This window comes from Petromyzon marinus, chromosome 23 (assembly GCF_048934315.1).
Source record: "Petromyzon marinus isolate PM22_M1 ecotype Great Lakes invasive population chromosome 23, UKy_Petmar_22M1.pri1.0, whole genome shotgun sequence".
Classification (NCBI taxonomy): Eukaryota; Metazoa; Chordata; class Hyperoartia; order Petromyzontiformes; family Petromyzontidae; genus Petromyzon; species Petromyzon marinus.
This window is the reverse complement of record NC_133689.1, coordinates 7,677,132-7,704,564: the sequence shown is the minus strand read 5'-3', so window position 1 is coordinate 7,704,564 and position 27,433 is coordinate 7,677,132. Positions and strand designations below refer to the sequence as shown.

General features: G+C 44.5%; 1 protein-coding gene across 5 annotated transcripts in view; it reads right to left on the bottom strand.

Annotated features, from left to right (window-relative positions):
• The window catches only part of LOC116945255 (otoferlin-like), a 203,638-nt gene that overhangs the window by 111,377 nt on the left and 64,828 nt on the right, over positions 1 to 27,433 (bottom strand). For 4 of the 5 annotated variants that reach the window (XM_076069000.1, XM_076068999.1, XM_032959605.2 and 1 more), the window contains exons 4-12: positions 25,678 to 25,777; positions 20,996 to 21,135; positions 15,202 to 15,300; positions 12,487 to 12,569; positions 11,663 to 11,786; positions 7,067 to 7,121; positions 3,864 to 3,995; positions 2,123 to 2,185; positions 1,296 to 1,380 (exon numbers count right to left, since the gene is read on the bottom strand). In XM_076069000.1, coding sequence (XP_075925115.1) covers positions 1,296 to 1,380; positions 2,123 to 2,185; positions 3,864 to 3,995; positions 7,067 to 7,121; positions 11,663 to 11,786; positions 12,487 to 12,569; positions 15,202 to 15,300; positions 20,996 to 21,135; positions 25,678 to 25,777 — 881 coding nt within the window. The remainder of the gene's footprint in view (positions 1 to 1,295; positions 1,381 to 2,122; positions 2,186 to 3,863; positions 3,996 to 7,066; positions 7,122 to 11,662; positions 11,787 to 12,486; positions 12,570 to 15,201; positions 15,301 to 20,995; positions 21,136 to 25,677; positions 25,778 to 27,433) is intronic. The other variant, XM_076069002.1, reaches the window with a different exon arrangement.

Genomic DNA, 27,433 nt, shown 5'->3' with positions numbered 1-27,433 from the left:
CAAATAATACTCCTCTTTTTATTGGTGGCACACGTGTGAAGGCATTGGAGAGCCACACACCCGTGCCTGGCAGCTGATAAAATTGTACATAACTGAATTATGCAATCATCTAAGGAATGTCTGACTGCTTCAAAAACCAAGCCATAAAGCAGATTTAGAAATAATGTAGATATCATTAAGCAGCCATGATCATGACACAATTTCTCCACCCCAACTTATTTTGGAATTACAACGTAATCACATTTCTGGACGGCAAGAATAAAATATGCAATCAATGTTCTGAGCAGAACATGTGCTGTGGATTTTTTTGTTGTTTACACTCAGTGCCAATCGGGGCATTTGGCGTACATTTAATACCGGGTTAATTTAACACAGAGGTGCGTCTGTAAGGCAAAAAAATTAATAAAGCCACCGCAGTAATGGTTAAAAGATGGGTGCGCATTGGAGCAACCGACAGGGAATGTCTCATGGTTTTCATATTCCACCTTACTTTGAAAGCTAATCACACAGTGAGCAAAGCTTAATGAACTGAGAGATGTAATGCAATAAAGTCTTGCCAACTGATGATAATTACGACGACGATAATGATGATGGCAACATTGCTCCCCCCCAAACAAGCTCATATTATGTTGGAAGCTCTGAAAAAGTGGTACACACATTCCACATTGTTATGGCAGGAGCAAGCATTTTTATTACATAACCACTGCTGACTTCCCATGAAGTCAAACTCATTTTACCGATGAAGGATGGTTAATGGGCCGAGTTGAACCCCAGCTGAGATTCGAACTCGCAACATTCCCATGCTTAGCTCAACGCTCCAACCTTCAGCGCCACCCAGCTGGATAGGCAGTCGCTTTCACCCCAATCACTCCCATTTGAATTGCTTGCAAGAGACACTGTTGTTATCACTTTTAGGCGCCGCATTTACATTTGTCAATCTTATCGTGACTCAGAGTGAGATTTTGTCGTGGCCAAAGGAGGGAAAGGCAGCAAATGTGCCTTGAGGAGGCAGTAAAGCAAGTAGGTGTCTGGGCGTGAGTTTGAGAGATATCTCCTCCTTTGCAAGGATTTTCCCCAGGCACTTCGGGTGCCTTTCACAAGGAACAAAAACGCAACTGTCTGATAACCCAACAAGGATGAACACCTCCGATTACCACCTCCGATGAGCACGGTTGGCCACATATGGTGCGAAATAAGTTTTGACACACACACACACACAACACTTTTTTTTTTAAAGACTCTTTGCAACGTTCACGAGCCCAGACTTCAACAATTTCAAAGGACAACTCCCTTACCAGGCTGACTGTAGACTGTACCGACGTCTAATTTGAAGGTGCCCACAAGAGTTCCACTTCGGATTAAGTTCTTTGAGTGGATCACCTGCGAATAAATACACGAATACACGAGCGATGTGATCATGACGGGTAGGCAATTGGCATAAATCATCCACAGCTGTATGTATGTACACATGTATGTGCGTATGTACGTATGCATGTTGAACCTCTTTCACACTAAATGTAGCCAACCGTGCCAATTGGAGGTGCGGGGGATAGGACAACAAACTAAACACAAAAAAGCAGTTGTAAAGAAATTAGTTTAAAAAAAAACTCTAAGCTGAACCTAGTTCTAACAACTGAGTTAAATATATCAGCAACAGAATACTTTAAACACCTTAAGCAATATTTTCCTCCAGTTTTTACTTTCTTGGACGGGATATTCGGAACTGTGCTTGATTTAACTGGCCATAGGCCGTAAATGGGACTATCGATCCACAGAGCTCTAATGAATATGGCACAATTTGAGATTTGTGTTATTTTTTTAAGTCAGACTTTTATTTCCATATGCATTCATGTGTTATGTTAATATTACAAGTAAAAAAAAACAAGTAGAGGACATTAATACATGGAAATTAGAGTATACATAACTGTCAAAAATAAAGTGTTTTTGTATAATTTTTGGAAGTTCTGCTGAACACTGTATCATTAAATAAAGCTATGCCATCGTAATTATTCTGCCGTCAAATGTCCACAGGTCCCACAAGACGAGCCGATACTTCAAGTGCACGATCCACTTTAAAAAGAAACGCTTATAACTCTGACTGCAGAAATGCGACGACACTCACCGAGAGCTTTATGATCTTGTCAAACATCATGTTGGGAGGCGTGTGGAAGTCAAACACAAAATACTGCAACGAGAGGGAACGGGTGAGTGAGTGCTGCAGCTCACTCGAGGCGCTCGCGAGCTCAGCGGCAAGCACACATTTACCCGGGGACGCCACGACATCACTTTGCCACAGTGTTACTTTTTCACGGCGGGCGGTGACGCGGGCCCAGCGGCAGCGCGTTCGCCGCTCATTGCAGAGGTTCGCGGTTCTAATTCCAGCGGCCGCCCCGGTTAACTACTGCAGGTGTACTCTGGTGACCACGGTGATATACCTACGAGCCGTCCGCTTCCTGTTGGACGTTACAGATCCCCCGACGTCAGGGTCCAAATTTGGCAAGTTTGAAAATTACCAATAAATTACGCAAATGGCGTTTTACGCACAGCGGCAATACATCGCCCCTGACTGACAGACTGATGCCCCAGGTCACTCTTTCAAATAAGACTCTCCTGGTCTATTTGGTTCTCACATGGTTAAACAAAATAGCTTATACTACGGTACAATATACATGTTCACAATCGGATGATTACAACAGTATCGTTTTTGTGCTTTGCAGAACTTCAAGCGTTAATACACCTTACCGAAATGTTATTAAACTTGCTGTTGAATCAACATAAACCTACCACGGGTCTGCTAATCATTGCAACGTTACAAACTCTGATGCTTATAACGCAGATGAAATCTGTTACTCAAGAAATACAATCACAGCACGATGACAATTATATCATATAATCACCATGCCGTTAATCACTCCGGAACACGTTTAGCAAACCACTAATATAATGGGTAATAGCTAATGTCTTTATTTAATGCATTAATCACTGCGCTTTGGCTATTTCATTAATATTGTCAGGATTTATTCGATTCACCATTCGTTTATGTGGGTTAGATCGTGTAGATACGATATCATTTTTAAATGATTACCCTTCACCCCATGCACGAGCTGAGCTTTTTCAACACCTGAGGATGCTGGTTGTAATCTCCAGCGAAAAAGTCATTCATAGAAAATCGAAAAAATGTTGCTTGCTCTTGAACGGTTCAGTTTTGCTGATAAACCAAATCAATGGGGATATTTGCCCACACGACAGATTGATTTTATTAACTGTGTTGTGTGGTGGAGGGGTATAGTAATATTTTTTTTAATCTCCACGTTCTAACCCGAAAGAGACATTACGAATCATATTGGTCGTGAAAGCCTACGTATAAATATGTAATATAAAATGAATACAAATAATCATAGTACTGTATCACGACATTTAGCAGAACGGATGATGCAATTATTGGGTATCGTATATATCAAACGAGATATCGCAATGTCACCCTGTAGCGACGACCCTAACATGGATCTGTGGGGTGCCACGGTGGCGAGATGTTAACTACCTTGCCTGGTATACAGGAGGTTCATGGGTTCGATCCCAACCCCGATGCCTATATATATAGAGAGTTTGCGTGTTCTCCCCATAGTCGCATGGATTTTTCTCCAGGTCCTCCGGTTTTTCCCTCCACATTTCGAATCAACATCCGTCCAGAGTATTTGGCTGCTGCTGTAAATGTGCACGTGGTAAGCCCACTTCGTTGAGCTATCATTTGTGGCCAGGTCGCTTCCGATAAAGAGCTATGTAGCTCGGCGGGGCCTTACCTGGTAAAATAAAAAAATGTTTGTTTAGTAAATATGCAAAAAAAATCAGAAAAATGCCCTCACCTCGTTGTAGTAGGGGCAGTTCGTGGACTCCTTCTGGCTCGTCTGTTTCTTCTCTTCCCCGACCTCCACAATCACAACCGGGTCCATGTTGAGGCCCACCAGCTGTCGGGCCTCGATGATCATCACGCTCACCTGGCGGACGCAAGGACGCAAGGACACTGGTGGCCACTGCAACCGCTGCATGATGCCTCGCAGAGATCACCCGTTGTGAGTTCCCAAATGGGGAAAGGGAAGTCCATGGTCCGCGGAAAATGGAAAATAATGGTAATCGTTGTACCTTGGGGTCAACATGCGGGGTCACCAATAACGTAAACTCCTTATCCAACAGGGGGCAGCAGTGGTTACGGCATCATGGGGAAGGAAGGCTGTGATTTCTTGGTTGAACCTGGTCGATGGAGCCCTTTCACCCTTCGGGTGAGCAATGAAACGAGTGCCACTTTGTCAACGACGAAAAGTCAAAGCGATTTCCTGCTCCAATGAGCGTTGAGCTCATCTCCTGTTAACAGCTCTGAGCCAGTTGCACAGATGTCATACTCCTATGGTGGGTGCAAGTCTATCCTGTTGACTTCCCCATAAAGTGGTACTAACTTTATCAACCCCAGAGGAATGATGGGCTGAGTCAATGCCTGACCAGGATTTGAACTCGCTACCTTCCGATTGTGCGCCACTCGCTCTACCTATGTACAAACACTGGATAACCTGCCATGGGAATGTGGAATTAGTATCACTAGCGCAGGGCTGGAAATAAGAAGTGAGTGCCATTCGATGCCAATTCAAGGAAAAATAAACTTTTACTTTTTTAATTCACGGTCAACTGCAGAGTTACCATAATGTAAAATTCTACATTTAAAAAAGCTGCTCACTGGAGAGCGTTCATTATATTGGCCACAATTTTGTCAGTTAACTTTGCATGCAATGTCATATCATTCATTAAAAAAAACAGAATATAAAGCCATTGTGTCCCTGCTTCATGTGCAATGCAATTTGCCGCAACTAATTAGGAAGGCGATTTGAAAGTTGGGTGGGCGAAAGCTTGTGCCAAAATGCCCACCGCTTTCATAATTGGGATCATATCTGGAGGGGACACCTTGACTCAATTGTGGGACGCAATACAAATATTATTATTACTTTAGTGTGAATGACTCGATGCTACAGGTGCTTCAGCTCCATGTGGAGATGAATAACAGTGGCCTGTCTTCTTTTAATAGTATTTTGTGATTTATTAAACTCCAGCCACTTTTAATTAGTACTGAGCAGACAAAGTGGATAATTTAGTAAATGTAATGCTGCCGCTGGAATTAAACAGGACATTAAATATTACAATCAAGGTTATGCGTCATGCATGTTATGCAAACTGGCAGCATTACATTGGACTCCTAACACAAAGTGGTACACAGTCACCTGTGAGACATTCCTCTGTGACCTCTGTCCAAAATGTCACGGAGAAGGGCGAACAACGAATTCTTAAAGAGTTGCACAAGTGAGGGGTTGAGCGACCACACGGTACTGGCGAGTCCTAATAAGGACGAAAACCAACCAACGGCTGTCTACCTCCGCTACCCGTCAGTCTGTCACGTTTGCTCATGTTTATTTATTTTGATAAGGACCGTGATGATAGTTTGTTGCACACTGCACAAAGGCTGTGCGAGTTCTTCCACGTTTCTGTTTGTCGTTCGTCACCTACAAATTTCCACCAATAATTGTGCGGTTAATTACCGCGGAGCTAACGGACGAGGAGTGGAGGAATGCGTACAATGTTCTGGCTTGTTGTGTCATCAACAACGTATCACGATTTATTAGTTTCCTTTGTTACAGTGCCTGTGATTGTATGAACATTGGGGAGCCCTTTGCCGAATCGTATTAAGTCTAAGAGTGCCTCTGTCCTGCATGATAGGCTTTAGTGATTTCTACTCTACTATGACAATGCAATGTTCGCGAGACAAACATCCAGGAACTAATTACACGACAGTTCGTATTGGCACTGCAGGAACTATACAGATGCTTCATGTATTTATTCTGACCTCAATTAAAGCAATGTCATTATACACACCAAACAACATGATTCATTATGGCAATACTGCATTGCCGTGCAATTCAACGATAATTTCTTTTTTTATTGTTTAATCTGCGTTGTTTCTCAGGTTTATTGATGAACCAACACTATTCGCTCGTCAGGGGTCAGTCACCTCCCCGTTGCTCTCCTAGCGCTGCTGCCGTGGTTACTGTTTCCCGTGAGTGTCACTCATTGATTCATCCACTCACGTTGAGGACTTGATCTGCCAGACATTGACTCTTTGGTCTCATCCACCACACTGTGTTAAAACCACCACCACACAGCAGGTCACTACATTTATCTTTCTGCTTCTTCCCTCAACTCCATAAATGTCCTCCCATCATCTCTTCTCCCCGTGATCCTGTGGATTGTTTTTCTCTAGTTTTCCTCCGTTCGTTTAGAAACGTGCGTCTGGAGTGGTCGACTGCTGTACAATTTCCGCGTGACAAGCCGCTTTGTTGAGCTCTCATTTGTGGCCAGGCCGCTTCCGACAAAGAGGCGAATGGCTCAGTGACGTCCTGATGACGATCGCCTGTGTTGCGATCGAAACGTCAAAGTTTTTTGTAATTTTTTTTGTTATTTTCTTTGAAACTATCTACGTGACTTTACCGAAAGACCCAAAGAATATGAATTCCTGCAGCCACAAAAGCTTCAAGTCAAGATTTAAAGTAAAAAAAAAATAAGTTTAAGTTTAGTTTTTCTTTCTTTTCCCCAAGCTTTCATTATAACTTTGCTCAATTCCAGAAATGTAATAAGCATTGTTATCGATTACAACGTTAATCGTGCTCTGTTGTTTGACTACTTGGTGTGTTGTGCCATTAGGCCTGCGTTCAGAAAATGCGAACGAAAATAAACGCCTGCAGTTTTTTGTTGTTGTTTTTATAACACCACATGGTGTAATGGTGGTGAGCGGTCTTCCTGATGGTGCCGTGGCAAGTGCCCGTCATGTGCCTTGGCTGCTGTGCGGTGGGGGGGAGATGAAGAGAGCCGTGATGGGACACCGCCATCGTCCATCACCAGAAGCCACCGCCACCACCTTCACCGTCACCGTCACCGCCACCGCTACCGTCAACGTCACTGCCGCCACCACCGCCACCTTCACCACGACCGTCACCGCCACCATCACCGCCACCGCCACCAGCGTGTGTACCTGGTAGCTCTGAGGCTTGCCCGCAGTCGGATCGACCCTCGGCTCCGGTTTCGATCTGTGAGCAAAGCATCGCTTCGCCGTTTAATGCCAGCTCCTGGCGTTGTCAAACGCCTTGTACGGTGATGTTAACAAACACGGTTTGTAACGCGCACGTGTTTCTGGAAGCAGACGGAATGTTTGGCTGGTGTCCATAGACACACAAGTAAACATCTAGGTATACGCACATACCATTAACACATTACATACACACAACATACATAATACAGATTTTTTGTTAAATCGCGTAAATATATAAATGTGTCGTTAAATCTGCCACCACCTGACACAGACAATTAGCAAGGTTTGTCACGTAAACAGAACGTGCCAATTTGTTACTAGTACAGCACACCGGTGTGTTGGAGAGACAAGCCACAAAATTTACAACATACATACCCGTCACAAACATATTACCGCACGTTGTAATCTTCCTGTTCTCCTCTGTGCGGTAGATGATCGTCTTCTCTCCTCAGAATGTGGATCATTGTCACTTCTAGTCGTCAGTTATCTCAGATGCTTTGGACACCATAGACCGCTCCGACGTCCTTGAGCGCCTCCATAACCATTGAAGGCATCTCCAAGTACATTAATCTCCTGCTTCCACTCTTACCTCTCAGACTGCTCTTTCTATGTTTCCATACGAGGACTGACTCTCACTCAGACACCCTCGTGCTAACGCATACCTGTCAAACCCTAATCGGTGTCTACCTTATTACGGACCAATTCAGACCTTATTGGTCACCCCGTGCCCTTATAAATCTTATAATTCATCCTAGCAAGTCCCATCACAAGGGAGAAACCCAAACAATTAGGCAAAAAAATGTCGTGCCCGTATTAAAACGGCTGTACGCTGTATGGACCTGAAAACTCAATTTCCCTGTACAAAAATACGGCGTAAACCATACGGGTTGACAGGTATGCTATCGTGTCCTGCAAGATCCCATGCCTGACCCCCATACATCGCAACAACAACAACAATAATAACAACAATAAAACAAACACGTATCATTTCAACTTGGCTTGCACGCAGCATTCGCTCACTCTCAACGAGAGCGACGTGGTGATCCAGTGCTAACGATTGCCCAAGCTCTACAATACTCTATATATTGAGATGTTTTCAACCTGCCCAAGCCAGCTTCCTCTTAATGGACTTTAACATTTTACGTCTTAAACTCGCACATGTTCAATGATCCATATTTTCCTCTTTCCGCAGACCAGTCTAATTCGAAGCATGCATCTCTCCTGGTGCAATTTTCAGCACTTTTCAGCTAATCTCTCAAAATCACATCTCACGCATCGGTTGGCATCATTCCACCACCCCCGCTGTACAAAACAAACGGTGAAAATGTCATTTCGGGCGACTTTGCTCCTGGCAGTTCTCACCCAGTGATCGCAAGTAGGAGAGTGAAGTGGAATGGCATCACGCTGCTCTCCAATGCGTTTTTTGGGGGTCCGCTAATTGTAATTTCTTTATCAAAGTCCACGTTTATGATCAATCCTGTTGGTTTGACCACCGATGTGTACACCTCTCGCCTCGTGGTCTGTCATTGCCGGGGGGGGAGGGGGGGGGCGACGGAGCCGAGGGGGGGGGGGGGGGGCGACGGCGCGAGCAGAGGGAGCCGACACTGACTTTCTCACACATCATACACTGACTCACTCACACCATGCACTGACTCACTCACACCATGCACTGACTCACTCACACACCATACACTGACTCACTCACACACCATGCACTGACTCACTCACACATCATACACTGACTCTCTCACACATCATACACTGACTCACTCACACATCATACACTGACTCTCTCACACATCATACACTGACTCACTCACACATCATACACTGACTCACTCACACCATGCACTGACTCACTCACACCATGCACTGACTCACTCACACACCATACACTGACTCACTCACACACCATGCACTGACTCACTCACACATCATACACTGACTCTCTCACACATCATACACTGACTCACTCACACATCATACACTGACTCTCTCACACATCATACACTGACTCACTCACACATCATACACTGACTCACTCACACCATGCACTGACTCACTCACACATCATACACTGACTCATTCACACATCATACACTGACTCACTCACACCATACACTGACTCACTCACACATCATACACTGACTCACTCACACATCATACACTGACTCTCTCACACATCATACACTGACTCACTCACACATCATACACTGACTCACTCACACCATGCACTGACTCACTCATACATCATGCACTGACTCACTCACACATCATACACTGACTCACTCACACCATGCACTGACTCACTCATACATCATGCACTGGCTCACTCACACATCATACACTGACTCACTCACACATCATACACTGACTCACTCACACCATGCACTGACTCACTCATACATCATGCACTGACTCACTCACACATCATACACTGACTCACTCACACCATGCACTGACTCACTCATACATCATGCACTGGCTCACTCACACATCATACACTGACTCACTCACACATCATACACTGACTCACTCACACATCATACACTGACTCACTCACACCATGCACTGACTCACTCACACCATGCACTGACTCACACATCATACACTGACTCACTCACACCATGCACTGACTCACTCACACCATGCACTGACTCACTCACACATCATACACTGACTCTCTCACACATCATACACTGACTCACTCACACATCATACACTGACTCACTCACACCATGCACTGACTCACTCATACACCATACGCTGACTCTCTCACACATCATACACTGACTCACTCACACCATGCACTGACTCACTCACACATCATACACTGACTCTCTCACACATCATACACTGACTCACTCACACATCATACACTGACTCACTCACACCATGCACTGACTCACTCACACCATGCACTGACTCTCTCACACATCATACACTGACTCACTCACACCATGCATTGACTCACTCACACATCATACACTGACTCACTCACACATCATACACTGACTCACTCACACATCATACACTGACTCACTCACACCATGCACCGACTCACTCACATATCATGCACTGACTCACTCACACATCATACACTGACTCACTCACACATCATACACTGACTCACTCACACCATGCACTGACTCAATGACACCATGCACTGACTCACTCACACATCATACACTGACTCACTCACACATCATACACTGACTCACTCACACCATGCATTGACTCACTCACACATCATACACTGACTCACTCACACCATGCACTGACTCACTCACACATCATACACTGACTCACTCACACCATGCACTGACTCACTTACACCATGCACTGACTCACTCACACATCATACACTGACTCACTCACACATCATACACTGACTCACTCACACCATGCACAGACTCACTCACACCATGCACTGACTCACTCACACCATGCACTGACTCACTCACACATCATACACTGACTCACTCACACCATGCACTGACTCACTCACACATCATACACTCGCACAACCACTCACCCATTCACTCATCATACACAGGTTCACTCATCGTGTGCTGGCCCACTCGCACATCATACACTGACTCACTCATTATGCGCTGACTAATACATCGTGCGCCGACTCACACATCATACACTCACTCAACCTAATACTGACTCACTCATCATACGCTGACTCGCACATCATACGCTGACTCGCACATCATACGCTCACGCTGCTGCTGACTTATTCACACATCATACACTGATTCACTCATCATGCGCTAACACATCGTGCGCTGACTCGCACATCATACGCTCACGCTGCTGCTGACTCACTCACACATCATACACTGACTCACACATCATACACTGACTCACTCATCATGTGCTGACTAACACATCGTACGCTGACTCACACATCATACACTCACTCAACCTAATACGGACTCAACCATCATACAGTGACTCGCACATCATACACTCACTCACGCTGCTGCTGACTCACTCACACATCATACACTGGGAGTGTCGTGCTGCCAGCTATGGCTGCAGGTTTTGTCGTACGTGTTATGTATATCGTTTATTGTTAAATTTAAATTCACAGTTCCTATGATTACTGTTGTTACATTGTTTTTGTAGCTTTATTTTGGTCTGGCTGTGGTGTAATATTTTTCTGCACTGTAGATTCATATTTTGTTTGTTGCGGTTGCACCTGACTTCAGAGCCGCATGGCTCACAGGGCTATACCGAATAAATGAAACTTGAAACTTGAAACTTCTTGTCGAGCTCACCATCACGAATCCCTACAGCTCTCTCATCTCCGTCTCATTCACAACCCTTTTTTCATCTCACCCGTCTGTATCACGTGACGTCTCGGCGAGCCACGTCTCCCCCCACGAGACCACAGCTCAATGGGCCACTCTCCAAGAGCCTTCGGGGGGGGAGCAGGTGTGTCCCGTGGTCCACCGGATGAAGAAACCTGGCCTTCGCGTTCTACGTTGTCCCATGTAATACGTGACGTCCTCTTTTGGCTCCGCTCACCTTTTGTTGGAAACATTGGTGGTCTCGACGATGCCAGAGGCGAGGGAGATGTTGTCCAGCATGTCGCCCCTGCTTGCCGCCAACATCTTCCTGTCCATTTCCTCTATGTCCATATTCTCGTCATCTGTAGTTGTAGTAATGACAGGAGGGATGAGTCGGACTACGTCCAAAAAACACGATTCCGCATAAATTCCGGCTTACAGGATCTGTAGCGTAACCAGCTTGAACCTCAACACATCTGGGCCAAATTTTGATTTAAAGCTTTCGTGACTGCAGTAATTCATATTCTTAGCTCTTTCGGTAAAGTCACGTTGAAGGGAAACAATAAAATAATAATAAATAATATATATTTAATATATATTTTATTATTTTATTGTTTCCCTTCAACGTGACTTTACCGAAAGAGCTAAGAATATACATCTGGGCCAATTAATATAGTTGAAGATTATAGTCGTCTCCTTGGCATTAACACTGTATATTTGCGCTGTGTATCTCACTGATTTGTTCTCAGCTGCTAAGGAAGCTCCCAGCACGTGGAGTGAAATTTGTGTTCGTAGGTTGAACTTCTTTCGCGCCGTACATAGCCAAGCGTGCTAATCGCTCGCTAACAGCACTTTTCACAAAAGTATGCTAAGGCTATATGGGGGATCTTTGTATTTGTATGTAAATACAACCTTACAACCGTGCATTTGATTACGCATTTTAAGTACACACTCAACGCACATGCCACTGATTCATTATCGCATGCACCTGGTGCGTGAGTTAATTTGGTGCATGCGGCGATTTCATTGCCACGTGCACAAAGCGTGTGTCGCATTCCCCACCTTCTGCGTTGAGGTTCGTAAGCACCAGGCTGGATTTCGGTGGCCGTTTCTTCGCTCCAAGTTTCAGTAGAAAATTCCTGTTGCTTTAAAACAACATTTCAAACGTGCGTGTCACTTAAAATACACCTCATGACGAAGGCATTTGAAGATGCATTGGTCTCCCAGATTAAAATCCATACTCGCTCCCAAGATACACACACGTCGAATTGCTGTGTAAATCCGGCAGCCACTAGAGGCACTAAATTCACTATAACGGAAAACAAGAAACAGATTATCGATTCAAATCGCAATACTGAAATTAATCGAACCGTGAGCGGGTGAATGTCCAGCCTTCAGCATGCAAAAGAGAAATGTGCAGCCCTGCGATGACGGCTCGCATCACTACTGGCATAAGGGGCTCCACGAGAGGAAACTCAAGAAAGTCCATCTCAAAGAGTGCGTGGCCTACTCTTCCGCTCTGGCCATACGTCTAGAATGGTGGGAGCATCCACACTTTAACCGCACCACGTGTGACCTGTCGGTCGACTGACTGCGGTTGAACCCATTTACACTGCTGGGTGGACAGAGGTGGAGAGAATTAAGAAACGTACTCCACTGTTTCATCTGCCGCGCCTAATAGATCGAATGTAGCCAGCGACCTCCGGATTGCAATTCCCGTGAGCTAACCAGTACGCCATGGCAGCATCCATCCCACCACGGTTGGCATATGGGATCTTTCCACGTGTGAATGTATTTTGCCGCATGTCACGACGTAGAGAAACATCAAAAGGCAGCGGTGGAAATGCACATTTATGTGTGTGTTTGGAATAAATCATGGGAATATTACAGAAAAGCAGACATGCAGGAATGCAGGTGGGCAGGCAGGTAGAAAAGAAATCGATGAGCAAACAAGCAGAACACCACTGAAGTAAATACAACAGTGTAGCCTAATGATAATACAATGAACGTAAACAATGAAGGTCAAAAGGTTTGTGTTGGCCCAGAGTACAGTCATATTCACTGCAATTGAAACAACTATTAATTGAAACAGAGTGTTTGGCTTCATTCAATTAGTGCTATTATTTGGCAGAACTGGGAAACGGGCCTTGCAATTTGATTCACAAAACCTTAACCACTCGTCCGTGCAATTATATATTTTTTCACGAGTCGATTGCATTAAATACACAATTTAAGGACTTATTTTTTCGTGCTTAAAATATTTTTCCCAAACGTGCCGATGAACAAATTGTCAAAATAGTGACGCAGATTTTCTTTTGTTTACATATGGCTTTAATTATTTATTGAATATATTTTTCTGAACTTTCAAATGCAGCATCGCAGGCCATCTCATTAAAGATATCCCTACAGGGTTGAATAATTGGGGGTTTATGGAGTCAATATCTGGAAAGAAATCATAAAATGCACTTTAATAAGTGAAGCCACTCGGGTCAGACCAAACAGCGGGGCAATAAGCAATAACAATTTGAAGACATCATTCTCCTGTATTTGATTTAATAGAATCATATGACCAGAAACGCATGCATGTAATTGGCTCATTTGCATTGTAAGGAGCTAATAACGCGGGTTAAAAAAAACTATTCATAAGGCTATCTGATGCCGAGTTGCAACGCGTGTGGTTCGGCATGATGTCCGACGTTTCGCTCCACGTGCTGGGAGCTTCTTCAGGAACCGAATTGAAGAATCTCCCAGCGTGTGGAGCAAAAACATCGGAGAGCTGTTCGGCACAACCACGAACACCTATGCAGTCACGAGGAAATTCCGAGGTGAGCAATGAGGGCATTTGAGAGACCCGATTATATCACCGATCTCTTATCCCTTTGACCTTCAATATGCACCCTTGGATATAAATTCAAGGGTGTTGCCTTTTAGGGCCTGTACTTTCAAGAGCTGTGACTGAATGGAATTGCGACAACAACAAAAGCCCCTTTGTAGGCTAAAGTAAAGTAAAAAAAAAAATATGTCAAACGCTTGGAACAAAAAATATCTTCGCACTTATCAAGGCCACGAAATGCATGCCGAAAGGCATCGAAGGAAGCTTGCTGACAAACCCAAAAATGGATGAGAGTTTTTTTTTGCCTCAGCTAGCGAGAAAACCGACAGCGTCTCATCAAAGACAGCGTTTAAGGAAGCAAAGCAAATACGCGACCGTTGGTGAAAGACTTCAAGCCAGGCAATTAATTTACAGGCGCGGATGAACGTGCAGCAATTAAGCGCAACGATGTTGACAGCCCAGGCGCTAACGCTCGCTTGCACCTTTCCACGTGCAGCCAAGTGAACTTTGTACGAAAACACGAACGTCTGTTACGTTAAAACGAAGTAAAATAGAGCTCAAATCGCCGGGACCAGAATCTATACGCAAGTCCCAGAAAGGTGGAAAGGTAAACAAGTTTGTGAGTATTTGACAAATCATCCCTTACGGGTACATCTGATTTTAGATCTGTCAAACAAAGTGCTCGAGCTTGAAGTTCAGATACTGGCCTAAACAACAAGGTATATATATTCTTGGGTCTTTCGGTAAAGTCACGCAGCTAGGTTGTTAGGTTGTTAGATAGGTTGTTATTTTCTTTCAACCTATCTCCGTGACTTTACCGAAAGACCCAAAGAATATGAATTCCTGAAGTCAAGATTTAACAAGGTATGTATATATAATCTGGGCTGGAACATTCGTTACGAAGCACGGTTGACGCTTCACTTATGCCGCAACGTGGAACCTACTTCGTGTCCATGCGAAATCTTCTGGTGTCCCTAGATTTGATGCTAAGGCAGGACATCTTAATATCGCTGAACCTGGTGGCCACCCCACTGTGCGAGCCGCTGTGAGCAGGGTGTGCGCGTATGCGAGTCCGGACAGTGTTGGTTCACCATTCGCGAGCGCGTGTGCGTGTTGGTGTCATGTGCCCGTGTCACGGGGGAGAGAGAGTGTGTGTGTGTTAGAGGTGCGCGCAGGTAGCGACGTGCACTTGTATAATTAGAACAAGGCAGTGTGTGTGTGTGTCAGCATGTGAAGGTGTGTGTGCGACGGCGCGTGTGTATGTGTGTGTGTGTACATGAGCGTGCACACAGGAGACCGTGTTAGTGTATGTAAGGGAGGAATTCGGGAAACAGAGGGGGGAGATTAATTAGCAAGGCATGACAGACAAAGCAGAGCACGCAAATAACCGATCAATCGCTCAGAGGAAGCAGGAGGAAAGGAGATGAGTGCGATGCGTGATCCATATTCGTTATTGGGTTTGACCCACATGGTATATTTTATGCAAACATTATTGTCATTGACCCTCCACCACCCGGCAAGAGTGTCATGCTTACAAATATCGTTATTTATACGTGGCCAATGTAACGATGACATTATGCTCGATACAGATCCACATTCATGACGGAATTTCACATCAACGTGTTACTTTTTCTCAACCAGCGTTGGGCTCCTTCGGATGATTCACCTGAAAATCGAGTGAGCTGCAATTAACACGTTAAAAATGCCTTTATTAAACCAAGACATCACTACTGAGCTTCAATACCTAATTTTTATGAGGGTCCTGTATTGGATAATGCAGCCTGCAGCTGACCAAAAGCCAGCCTGCAGCAGGCCTGGCGCCATCCTGGAGTCGGCCTGGAGCTGGCCTGGAGCTGCAGCCGAGCTACAGGAGCTGCTCCACAATAGGAGTCAGCAAAGCCAGAGCACTGCCAATCCCTCCTGAAAGCGGCGGATATTTAGAGGCTCATGCCATTCACGAGTGCTTGGCATGTGGTAGAAACTCGGAAATATCTAGAGACGTTGGCAATGTTATCCGATGGAGCCTACAAGTTCCCCATTTTAAATTTCGCTCACGTAATAAATTTACAATTAACTGTAATAACTGTAAAAAAAATGCTCCATGCTAAAATAACTGAGGAGCAGGGAGGGGTGGGGGGGTGTTGGTACAGGACAGAGAGCACACACACTTTTGCGATGAGAACCCGGTAACCTGAGTTCGATTCCAGGCCATAGCCAACACCAGTGGCGAGTGATCATCTCAACTGATCCTAGGCCGCCTACTTTGCGAACCCCCAATGCCCAGCGTGGTCAGGTAAGACCAAAACAAACCACAATGACCCACGTGGCATGGCGAGGCTGTCATCCAGCAGTCAAACGAGACAGGGTTGTGAATGAATGAGAACCAAATAACTGTAGTTTGAATACAGAGTAATGTAAAATAGCATTCAAATTAACTGCACGGTTGATACCGACTGCAGTTTGCGAACAACGTAGCCTTTTACTGAGCAGGTAGATTTAATGTCGTGATAAAATAATAATAGTGTACGGACCTTTGTCAATCCACTGCTGGATGATAGAGTCTCGTCCCCATGTTGGGCCATGTGGGTCGTCTGATCCGTGCCTCACCACACAAGTCGGTGTGGGTGAGGCACGAACAAAGACAAAGATACCCCGCATAGTCTTATCAGAGTGTTGGGGCAAGTGCTGTTAGCGAGCATCCGATGAAGGCCGACACGGCACACGACGGGATGGGTGAGCATCACCATGCACGACCGCCTTTGTCTCCCTAGTGGCGATGTTTACACGCCGCACCAGGTACTCATTTGAAGCTGAATCGACCGAGGGGAGGCCCAGGACCGGTTCAGATAAATCGTCACTGGTGTTGGCCACGAGTGGGAATCGAACTCGGGTTACTGGGTTTGTATCACAGTGCGCTAGCTGCTACCCTAACGCTCCCCATGTTTACAGATTCAAATCCTGGTCAAGGTTAACCTAGCCCTACGATCCCTCCTTGGTTTGTAAATTGAAACCTAGCAAGGCTTTTTTTATTTTCCAATATAATACAAATATGTTTTTTATAAGAAAAAAAACTGCCGCATGTGTCTCTGAGCCATCAAGTGCTACTAATTGTGCATGAGTTGGTTGAAAATGGCAAGTCTCATGGAATCTGTGCTTGCAGGCTCCAATTATAACATTACATAGGATGGCAGTATAACCCATGCCATTGTCTACGCAAAGCAATGATAATGAGGCTATGCGTGTGTCGAGGTCAACTGACAACATGGTAAGCTATAAATAATGTAATCTCTTTTAAGAGTGATTTTTCATTTAAATGTTGCCATGCACGCACATGTGTACACAACGTACACGAGGTCGTATAATATTGCATTAAATGCCAGTGTATCTGTGCAGGAACATACAGTAGCTGTAGTCCATTGAGAGCAATGGGACATCCAACCTGGCACACAACATCTACAGTTTTGGCAGCAATTCTGGATGCTACACACGCAAAACTGGAAGAAATCCAACACAATTATGTTACTGTTCAACCACTGGTTGCCCAACATTTAACCCAACAGTGGCTTTTGTTTGGAAACAAAATTATAATGTTTAAATGCCTGAACAATATGCTGTAGGTAGACATCCCAGCGAGAGCTGTAATTGGATATATTTATGAGAAGCAATTTAGAATTGTAGACCACTGAGATGAATATTCAATCTTAGACGGCAACAGGAGTACAGAGAACGAACTAAGACCAATAACCACGATGTGACGCCATCATGCAGAAGGTTTCACTTGCAGCTTGGATTTATCCTTCTCCTTCAAAAACATTCAACCTAATCTGTAACCATAATTGATAATGAAATAAAGTTATCATATTTGTGCCTGTTTTTGACAAGCTACGGATTACGTAACATTGTATTAATCATGGCGACTTCAATCCACCACCAGATAAGAAATTGACGACACCAATTTGAATAGAAATTGATGCCTGGCATTCCATTTTCTAGTTTTGTGGCTCAGTAAGCCTTCAAATTAAAACGCCTTGGCTAAATTAATAAATGGTCCCTTCCAGCTGTCACTCACAATGTCTGCACCTTGCATTAACATTGAATGGCAATTATTTGCATGCAAATGCACACATGCTCTGTAGATCTGAACGTATTCCATATCGTGTTGCGCAATCGACATTTTTTTGTGCGTTACGCTAAAAGTAAATATTTCAAAGCTTATCGCTCATAATGCGAAAAACATATATATATATTCCTTAATTGACACAGGCATGGACATTTTCTCACACATATGAATGGTAATATGTGCTTGGTGAGATAAATGCTCATGCAGACTCTATGCTGCCTTTAGAAAATGGATTTCTAAAGCATTAGTAAATGGGTAAAATTCTGAAAAGAATCCATCCTATTTCCTGATGGTCCAACATTTAGTCCTCTGAATTTTCGTTTTACACCCACAAAAAATATAGTTTATTCGAATAATAATATGGCGAGTTTACTCAGGAGAACCCCAATAAGTTCCAATCTTATTTTTTAGGAAGGTATTGTGTAAGAATATACAGCAAATCTCCATAATAGGGAGCGCTTTGCATGCTGAACAAAACTAGAGTACTCCCCCATATAGCCTTAACAGATTGTTGGGGCAAGTGTTGTTAGTGAGCACCTATGTAGGCCGGCATGGCACACGATGGAGTAGGTGGCCAGCACCACGCCCGGTCGCCTTTGTCTCCCTATTGGCGATGTTTACATACTGCACTAAGTACTCATTTGAGTCGACCTGGGGAGGCCCAGGACCGGTTCAGATCATCATTACTGGTGTTGGTCTTGAGCGGGGAATCGAACTCAGTTCTCTGGGTTCGTAGCGCAGTTGCCCTAACCGCTACACTACCAAATACTCAGAGAAAACCTAGATGTATATACACACACACGGGGATACTGTTCCAAAACTCAGTACAGGTTGGTACACGCACCCTAAATGCTGTACCGTCACCTCTTGCCCATGCAAATTTCACAAATCTCTGTATGGGCCACCAACCCTTCTGTGCAAAGCTCTGGATGACAGGCATGCACGGCCACTTCTAGTCGAGTATAAACGTATATACCAAAGCATGTTTGAATTTAATTTAAATTTCAAGTGGTAATCCCATATTGATTATACAAAGTACTTTTGCACACATGTGTGTGCCAGGCACATGGCCATGGCATGGGAAACGTTGTGGGTTTTCTCTCCAACACACCGGTGTGCTGAAGTAGTAACTAATTGGCACGTTTTGTTTACGTGACAAACATTTATAATTGGCTGTGTCGGGTGGTGGCGAGTTTAACGACATTTATATTTACCGTGATCTAACCCCCCCCAAAAAACCCTTTATTAAGGACAATATTGGTCGCGAAAACCCAACTACTACTACTACTACAACATGTTAAACTGCACGAGAAACAGTCCGTGTGGTCAATCGCGTGCTGAGCTCTTTAGGGGTGCATCTGTGTGCTTCGTAAATTATTCATCGCAGGCGGCGATGACGCACGACGCATTACCGCGGCGGTGCCATCGGCAAAATTGCCTGGAGTATTAGCGGCAATTATTACGTTTTCCCGCTTGAGCGGGTGGTCTGGCCGATTTTAAATAAAGGAGCCGCATGGATCTCGATGGAGATTATCTCTGGCATTCGTGGTAATAATTGATACATCTTCACTTGAAGTGAACAGGAGTGACAGTGAGTTGTCACTGGGGTTGCCTTCATTTCAAGGATCCACGGTCTCAGCTGGATGCTTGCAATGGGTACGAATTTGCAAGGAATGTGCAAGAGAAGCACATTGGAAAACATCAGCAATAAAAGGCAGCGCAGAGAGAGCAATCAGAGACTTCATATCGGCCAGATGGGAAAAAGGCGTGGTCAGGAATGTAATCGACTTTTCTGAAATGTTTTTTCGTATAAATAAAAAAAAACAAGCATTGGAATTGTTTTAACTGAAACATATCCAGTTATTAATGGGAGCCAGTAAGTGGTTTTGATAAACCATTTTGAAAAGATCAATGACTGGCCCTGGTTAGTGCAATGGGCTAACAGATGCTCCCAAAAAGATGTATTTTAGCTGTAATTTTAAGGACCATAAATTCGGTGAGTTATTAAATGGCTCATTTTCTGACAAAGATGATTAGAGAGCTCTAGGTATCGCTATTAAGCTCTCAAATGAGATCACGGGTTACACGGGGAACCTACATTACAAACGGCGATAAATTATTCCGTTCCTAAACTGCCTTATTATTTTTTCCACATCATAACAATCAAGCATTCTGAATCGCTGCAATAAAACATTGTTGCTTCCTCTGAAAGAGCAACAGGAAAACGAGGATTGAACTCATGTGGCCTCTGGGCGTTGTATAATTTTAAGGAGTGAAACATTTACTGTGTGGACAGAGAAGGTTTCCCGTACAGTACATTTGCCGCTTCTCATACAGTGCATCGGTTTAACAAAGTAAGACAATGACACCTGCTTTCTTGACGAAGTCCTCAATATTCATCCGTGAAATGCTTTTGTTTCAGATTTTAAATGTGGCTCAACTTTGAACCATTTTCGTTTGCAAAGGTTAGTTGAGGTTTGCACATCACAAAATATGAGCATACACTGGAGCCTTTCAAAGAAGGCAGCTGTAAAAGGTAGGACAATAAAAAGAAAAAAAAAGTCTGCCCCACAAGATCATCGTGAACGCCAATAATGGTGTCCAGCTTCTCGCCTCACCTTTTTGCATCTCCAGTGGTCTCCATGCTTGGCACGAGATTCTCTGTGTCCTCTGTGGGGGTTGGGATAAAGTCCAACTCGTTCCACTGGCCGACCGTGCTGTCGAGCGCAAAGTACTTGAGTTCCAGCGTGACCGTGGCCTGGGCACGCGGGAGTAGAGAGGCGACACTGTTAGGTGTGTGCGCGAGGGGTTAGTGTCCGGCCCTGCAATAACTTTTTTCTGGCACGTCTTGTGCATTTGGCTTCCGGTTGCCGAATGAAAACATTGTAAGTTCACACTCATTACGCACAAAGTGCTTGCCACAAATTAACCACGACACCTTGTTGATCTCGTCAAGGAGCATCGACCATCAGGCGAACTCCGCTGATCCTCGCGGCGGCTTTTGGCTGGCCATCGAAAGAAGACGGTCACTGCATGGAGCACTTTCATATGCGCTTCGGCGGCCGTCTGGAACACTGTTCCTTCTGATATTAGGAAGCCACTGGAGCTATGGACTTTTAAAATCTAGATTGAAAACGCAGCTCTTCAGAACTGCCTTTTGTGTTTAGTTCGTTGTCTTTCCCCCACACATGCGATTAGCATGGTTGGCTACGTACGGTGCAAAAAAACCGGACCATTACACCATGGCAGTTGACAGATAGGTAGAATGGATACGTACAATGCAGCCAGATAGGTAGTAGTTCTATCAGGCCAAGTTTACCAGATAATTTAAAAGTATTGAGTCTCATTTTTCACTACTGTGGTGTATTATGGGTAAACTCAGAACACGGTTCTGGATATTCAAAAGAAAAATAAGTTTCAGTCAATTAGCCTATTGGCTTTCCAGACCAAAGTTATCAAGCAGCAATTGTTTAAGGAAGCAAACTCTGTAACAAGTGGTGCTGGATGACATTGGTCTGCGATGAACGAAAAGACGTTTTATTTATATGTGGCTATAGAGCATGGAATTCTATATAAGTCACCATGAAATGAAAGGATAAGTTGTTCATTGAAAATATTGTTCTACACAATCGTGGCTAATAAACTGACAAACGCAAGCCTGCTATTACACATACTAATGTATAGCTCTGTTAATTAACTTTTGCATGCTCTTCCAGTGGTCTTGTGGATTTTTCTCCGTGTCTTCCAGTGTGTCCCTCCATATTTAGAAACATTCGTTTGAGTTATCATTTGTGGCCTGTTCGCTTCTGAAAAAGCTCAGTGGGCCTTACCTTGTTACATTAAAAGTTTAATTTTTTTTTTAAAGACACATTTAACATGAATATGAATAATCATACAGCATTACCAAATTATTTTCAATGGGGTTATTATTTTTAACACGGGTTAAAAGGCTCCCACTGGGCATTAATACAGTGATATCGCAGTTATTATTTTGTCTATAAAACCTTTGAAAAACATGGATAATTACAAACTAAAACAAAAAAGCTGTGCTTCCTTACATACAATATACCATATTTTAATTCAATTAAAATATTCATGTCGAAATGTGTATTGTCCATCATTGCTGTTGTTACTTGTCAGAGAAGGATATAACATAAATCAAGAGTTACTTTACACTTCACAAGGACACAAATTCAAAGTTAATTTATAAATAAATATCTAGGTAATTTTCGCATAGTTACAGCTAAGGCAAGGAAATGGTGAATTTGTGGATACATTTATTTGCATTCAAAAACAATGTAACATAGAGAAATTCTAGATTTGAAGCTTTCGTGACTGCAAGGATCTATACTCTTTGGTTCTATTCGGTAAAGTCATGTAACAACAAAAATCATATTTTAGAACCAAAGAGTAACATATAGTAAGTCTAATGCTTGCAAAAACAGCTTGCAGAACACTCACAATTGAAGTCAGGGCATTTTCAATCCATCTACATTTTTTGAAGTATATAATTACATGTAAATCCACAGGCAACACAAAGAAGATACGCCGTTCCATCACAAAGTAACGTGTTTCATTCACCCAAGACATAAAAAAAAAACTTGCAACTGCTCATCAGCACCAGCCCCGTTGCTTAGAAGAAGCAGGAATCATCAAAGATTCACGTTCGAACATTCCACGGAGTTGCCTTTTCTGGGTGAATAGGAGGTCCCGTGCATCTTTAACTGCCAGGGAATTCACCCCGTCAATCACCGACTGCTTAGCCACCATGAAACAAACAATTCAGCCGGTGACACGCGCAATTACGTCCAAATTCATTGATGACCATTACACGGACAACAGGCTTCCGGCATTAAGTGAATTGTGAATGAAATATTCACGCCCTTCTATTATGGTATTACACGTCACATGTTCGGCTGCCGGTCAAAAATCTATACATTCATTCCGTGGCTTTGTGCCCCATCTGCCCCCACTTTTGTTGGATGCAGTATGTACGAATGCAACCAATGAAGCTTTAATCATTGATTATCAAGGAATTACAATCATACCATTTTACGAGTCGTGCGTATCCGCGTAAATATGATTCCATTTTAACCAAGTTGCTCGGCAGGCTTAGGAAGAACGTTGTTAATAATGCAAGCACTGCCATGAAAATGCTCTGTGCAGGAAAGCACCGCACAGTGCATTGTAGGCTCTAAAGCCATGCTTAACACTTAGGCTTTCACGACCAATATCATCCATAAGAGGTGTTTTGGGTTAGATAGCGTAAATATATAAATGTGTCATTAAAACCGGCCACCACCTGACACAGCCAACTAGTAAGGGTTGTCACGAAAACAAAACGTGGCCAATTCGTCACTAGTACAGCACATACTGGTGTGTTGGAGAGCCAAGTCACAACATTTACAATCTGAGTTCGACGTTTTGCCAGTAATTACAACTAGCTTCATCAGGCGACAGCCAGATTTGTGCTGTGCAAGTGACGAATTGGCCACGTTCTGTTTACGTGACAACCCTTACTAGTTGGCTGTGTCGGGTGGTGGCAGGTTTTAACGAAACATTTATATATTTCCGCTATCTAACCCAAAAAACATCTTATGGATAAAGCCATGCTGTTATAATCCATTTGTGTTCTCTACCATTTACCGACCTAATCACACACTTGCATCACAGCACACCTGTACAAAGTCCAGGTGTGGTGGTGGTGCTGGAATCATTCAGGGGCCCTGAGCAGGTATTGTTTTGGGAGGCTTCTCTTTCAATTTACAAAATCCCAAGTGAGATGACCAAAGATATAAAGACAAGATATGTAAATGTAGCACGATGTAAATACAAATAGAGATTAACAGGAATGAATATATATATACAAATGAGAGAGATGAATTGGCTGTTTAACGTTAAGTCGTCCGTTATGATTATTAAGATTTAAATCTGAGCACATTTTTAATGCACCTAGGGGCAGAGCCAGGATTTTGACTTTGGGGGGGCTGACTTCAAAATTCTGAGATATCCAGTGTAATATTTTCCAATGGGCGCCACAAATGTATAAAACAAATTTTATTTGGATTTGAACGCGGAGTTTATTAATAGGTCGGAGCCGCTGATGTGGCTAATAAGTTCGATAAGTTCAAAAGGCTGCCGCTCAAGCAGCCTGCAGGGCAGCACAAGGTGGCAGCCTGCAGGGCAGCACACAAGGTGGCAGCCTGCAGGGCAGCACAAGGTGGCAGCCTGCAGGGCAGCACGAGGTGGCAGCACGAGGTGGCAGCCTGCAGGGCAGCACAAGGTGGCAGCCTGCAGGGTAGCACAAGGTGGCAGCCTGCAGGGTAGCACGAGATGGCAGCCTGCAGGGCAGCACAAGGTGGCAGCACAAGGTGGCAGCCTGCAGGGCAGCACAAGGTGGCAGCCTGCAGCATTTTGCAGCAGCCGGATATCTGGTTATCCCGATTACTGACTTTCCCAAAATTTCAGGGGGGGCTGAGCCCCCCCCCCAGCCCCTCCTGTGGCTCCGCCCCTGAATGCACCTAAAGTTTTTGATTGAATCTGATTTTCTGGGGCCCTTAGGCTTGTCCTTGTTTTGCTTGTTTCTAGTGCCACAACTGCATCCTGGTTCAAGACCTTCCTCATCCGCTGAGGCTGCACCACTCGGATGGAAATCCACACTCGTTGTTCTCTGGATAGTTTGAGCGCTTCCAAAATAACGTGTAGTTTTTTTGTTTTTTCTGTTTAGAACTATCATTGGTGGTGAGCACCCACCAACATTCAAACATTGTAAAAATGTGTACAACACACTATTGTTTATCCACTGATGGATGAAGGCCCACCGAAGCTATGTGTTAGTGAGCATGGCTATATTTTACCATACTTTATTTACCATGCTGGTCAGTGCAGGTTGACGAAGCGAAGAAACACGGGGCCAATTCAGTTATCTATTGCCAATGATGTGAGCCATGGCAGGGAATCAAACCTTTACCAGAGGTTCATCACGCAGCATGCCAAACCACAATGCCACCACTCCCTCGCAGCATATTCGGTGCCTCACATTTCGCTGCGATGAACACGCGCCACTATTTGGTACAGGCCCTTGACATGTCGTTGCATTCAGGCCCGAGGATAAATCCGAAGTGCATTATTATAATTGTGGTCATTGTAACTGGTTTGGTGCTGGCAGCACACTCAAGTGTTCACCACGGTGGTGGCGGTGGCGGTGGTGGTGGAGGTAATCGCACCGGCGCATTCACCGTTGAGCGGGCGCGAGTACGGCCGCCCTGTCGCGGTGCCGAGGGCTCCTCTCTGTTCTCACCATGATCGAGGCGTTGTTGTCATCGAGGAGCGTGTCCGTCAGCTCCAGGTGTCCACGCTCCACCAGCAGCTGCAGCACCATACGGAAGGTGCCCACCAGCCTGGCGTGGCCAAAAATGGCAAAAACAGAATCCGCATTTAGCCTCAATGGCCGCACGGGGTGCACAACTGCAGCGAGTATCGATTTAAATCGGAACATCTCACTCAAGAATAGTGTGGTTAGCATCACATATGCCCCGACCAACACGGGCGGAGATTGCGGGGGGGTGGGGGGTAGCGCACAGGGGGGCAATGCCACCCCCCCCCCCGCAAACTAGGCACCTTTATAAATTTATTTTCAGTAGCTTCATATTTTAATTAAAAATAAAAAAAAATTACGTGCATCCGCGATTCCTAATGTGAGGGACAAAGCGAACTGTCCCCCCCCCCACCCCGCAAATATAGACGTCAATATCCGCCTATGCCGACCACCTTTGCCTCCCCAGCACCGAGTTGCCATTTTATAGCAACCTGGATTTCGAGGAGGCCCAGGCCAGGGTGGGATAGTGATCGCCACTGCTGTTGTGTATGGGTCGTGAGCTGAACCGAGGGTGTCGCAATCCCACGATGTGCTTTAACTGCTGTCACTGTTATCACTCGCACAGAGCAGGCTGCAAGGGTGCGTGTGTGGGATGAGACGGCATGGAGGGAGAGTGCAATAAATACTCTTAAGGAGGTTTGACAACACGACAAGAGTAGCATCTAAACGCGTGTGTAAGAAAATAATTCTGAAGTGAGTATCCACAGTCAAGTAAGAAGTGTCGTGTCTTCAGTTTCAATTTCAAATTGAATACAGTCAGCGGGATGCATGGCTTGTGAAGGGTGTTCCAGACAGTGGGGACATAAGAAAATATAGTGACCTCCCATTTAGGAAAAGCTAATCAATCTGGGGAGATAAAGAGATGAGCCGAGAGAGCAGTGTTGATTAGAGCACAGCAATGAGAGTAGAGGAAGATGAGAAAGGAAATGTAAGCAGGGACAAGAGCCTGGAGGGACTTTGGTGAGGATAGAATGTTGGGTGCCAAGAGCGATGAGCGATAAATAATAGGTTTTGCGTGATCTCATTGGAAGAGAATTCAACCACAAATCCATGAATAATCACATAAATCATATCACACCAGCACAAGTTCACGCATGCACAAAGTGATACTGTATGTACGCAAGGCCTTTTTAAATTCCCAAAGTTGTTGAAGATTAAAACATCTCAATCTTATTTCCCCAATCGTTCCTGTCACTTGGCATTCCCCAATTTCAGCATCGGCACAGGTTTTATTCCCAGCCAAACATTCTTCAGGCTGGCATTTTGAAACTCTTTACGAGTTCCCACTATTCAATCGTTAATTGTCACCAGCGCAAGAGGCGTCGTTATAATTTCTGCAAAACCTTTTCAGCAGGGAGAGCCACTGAGGCCAATCAGTTGAGGTCACTCTGTTACCTCTTGGGGGGGGGGGTCACAGCAGGAGCAAGGGGGTTTTCTGGCAAGTATAAATTTCAATCAATGATAACAGCGAGTGGGATTCACAGAGCCAAACGTGGGCCGCATGTCACCGCATTTGTATTCCGGGAAACGAATGCCAAATAACCTACCCACGACAGCAATAAGCTCGTGCCACCAGCAAATAACCGAGCACTCCCCGACTTTAACTTTCCCTGGGATGAATTATGCTGCGGTATTTCAATACGGCAATATCATTAAGCTCAGGAGGTGCCCAGGATTC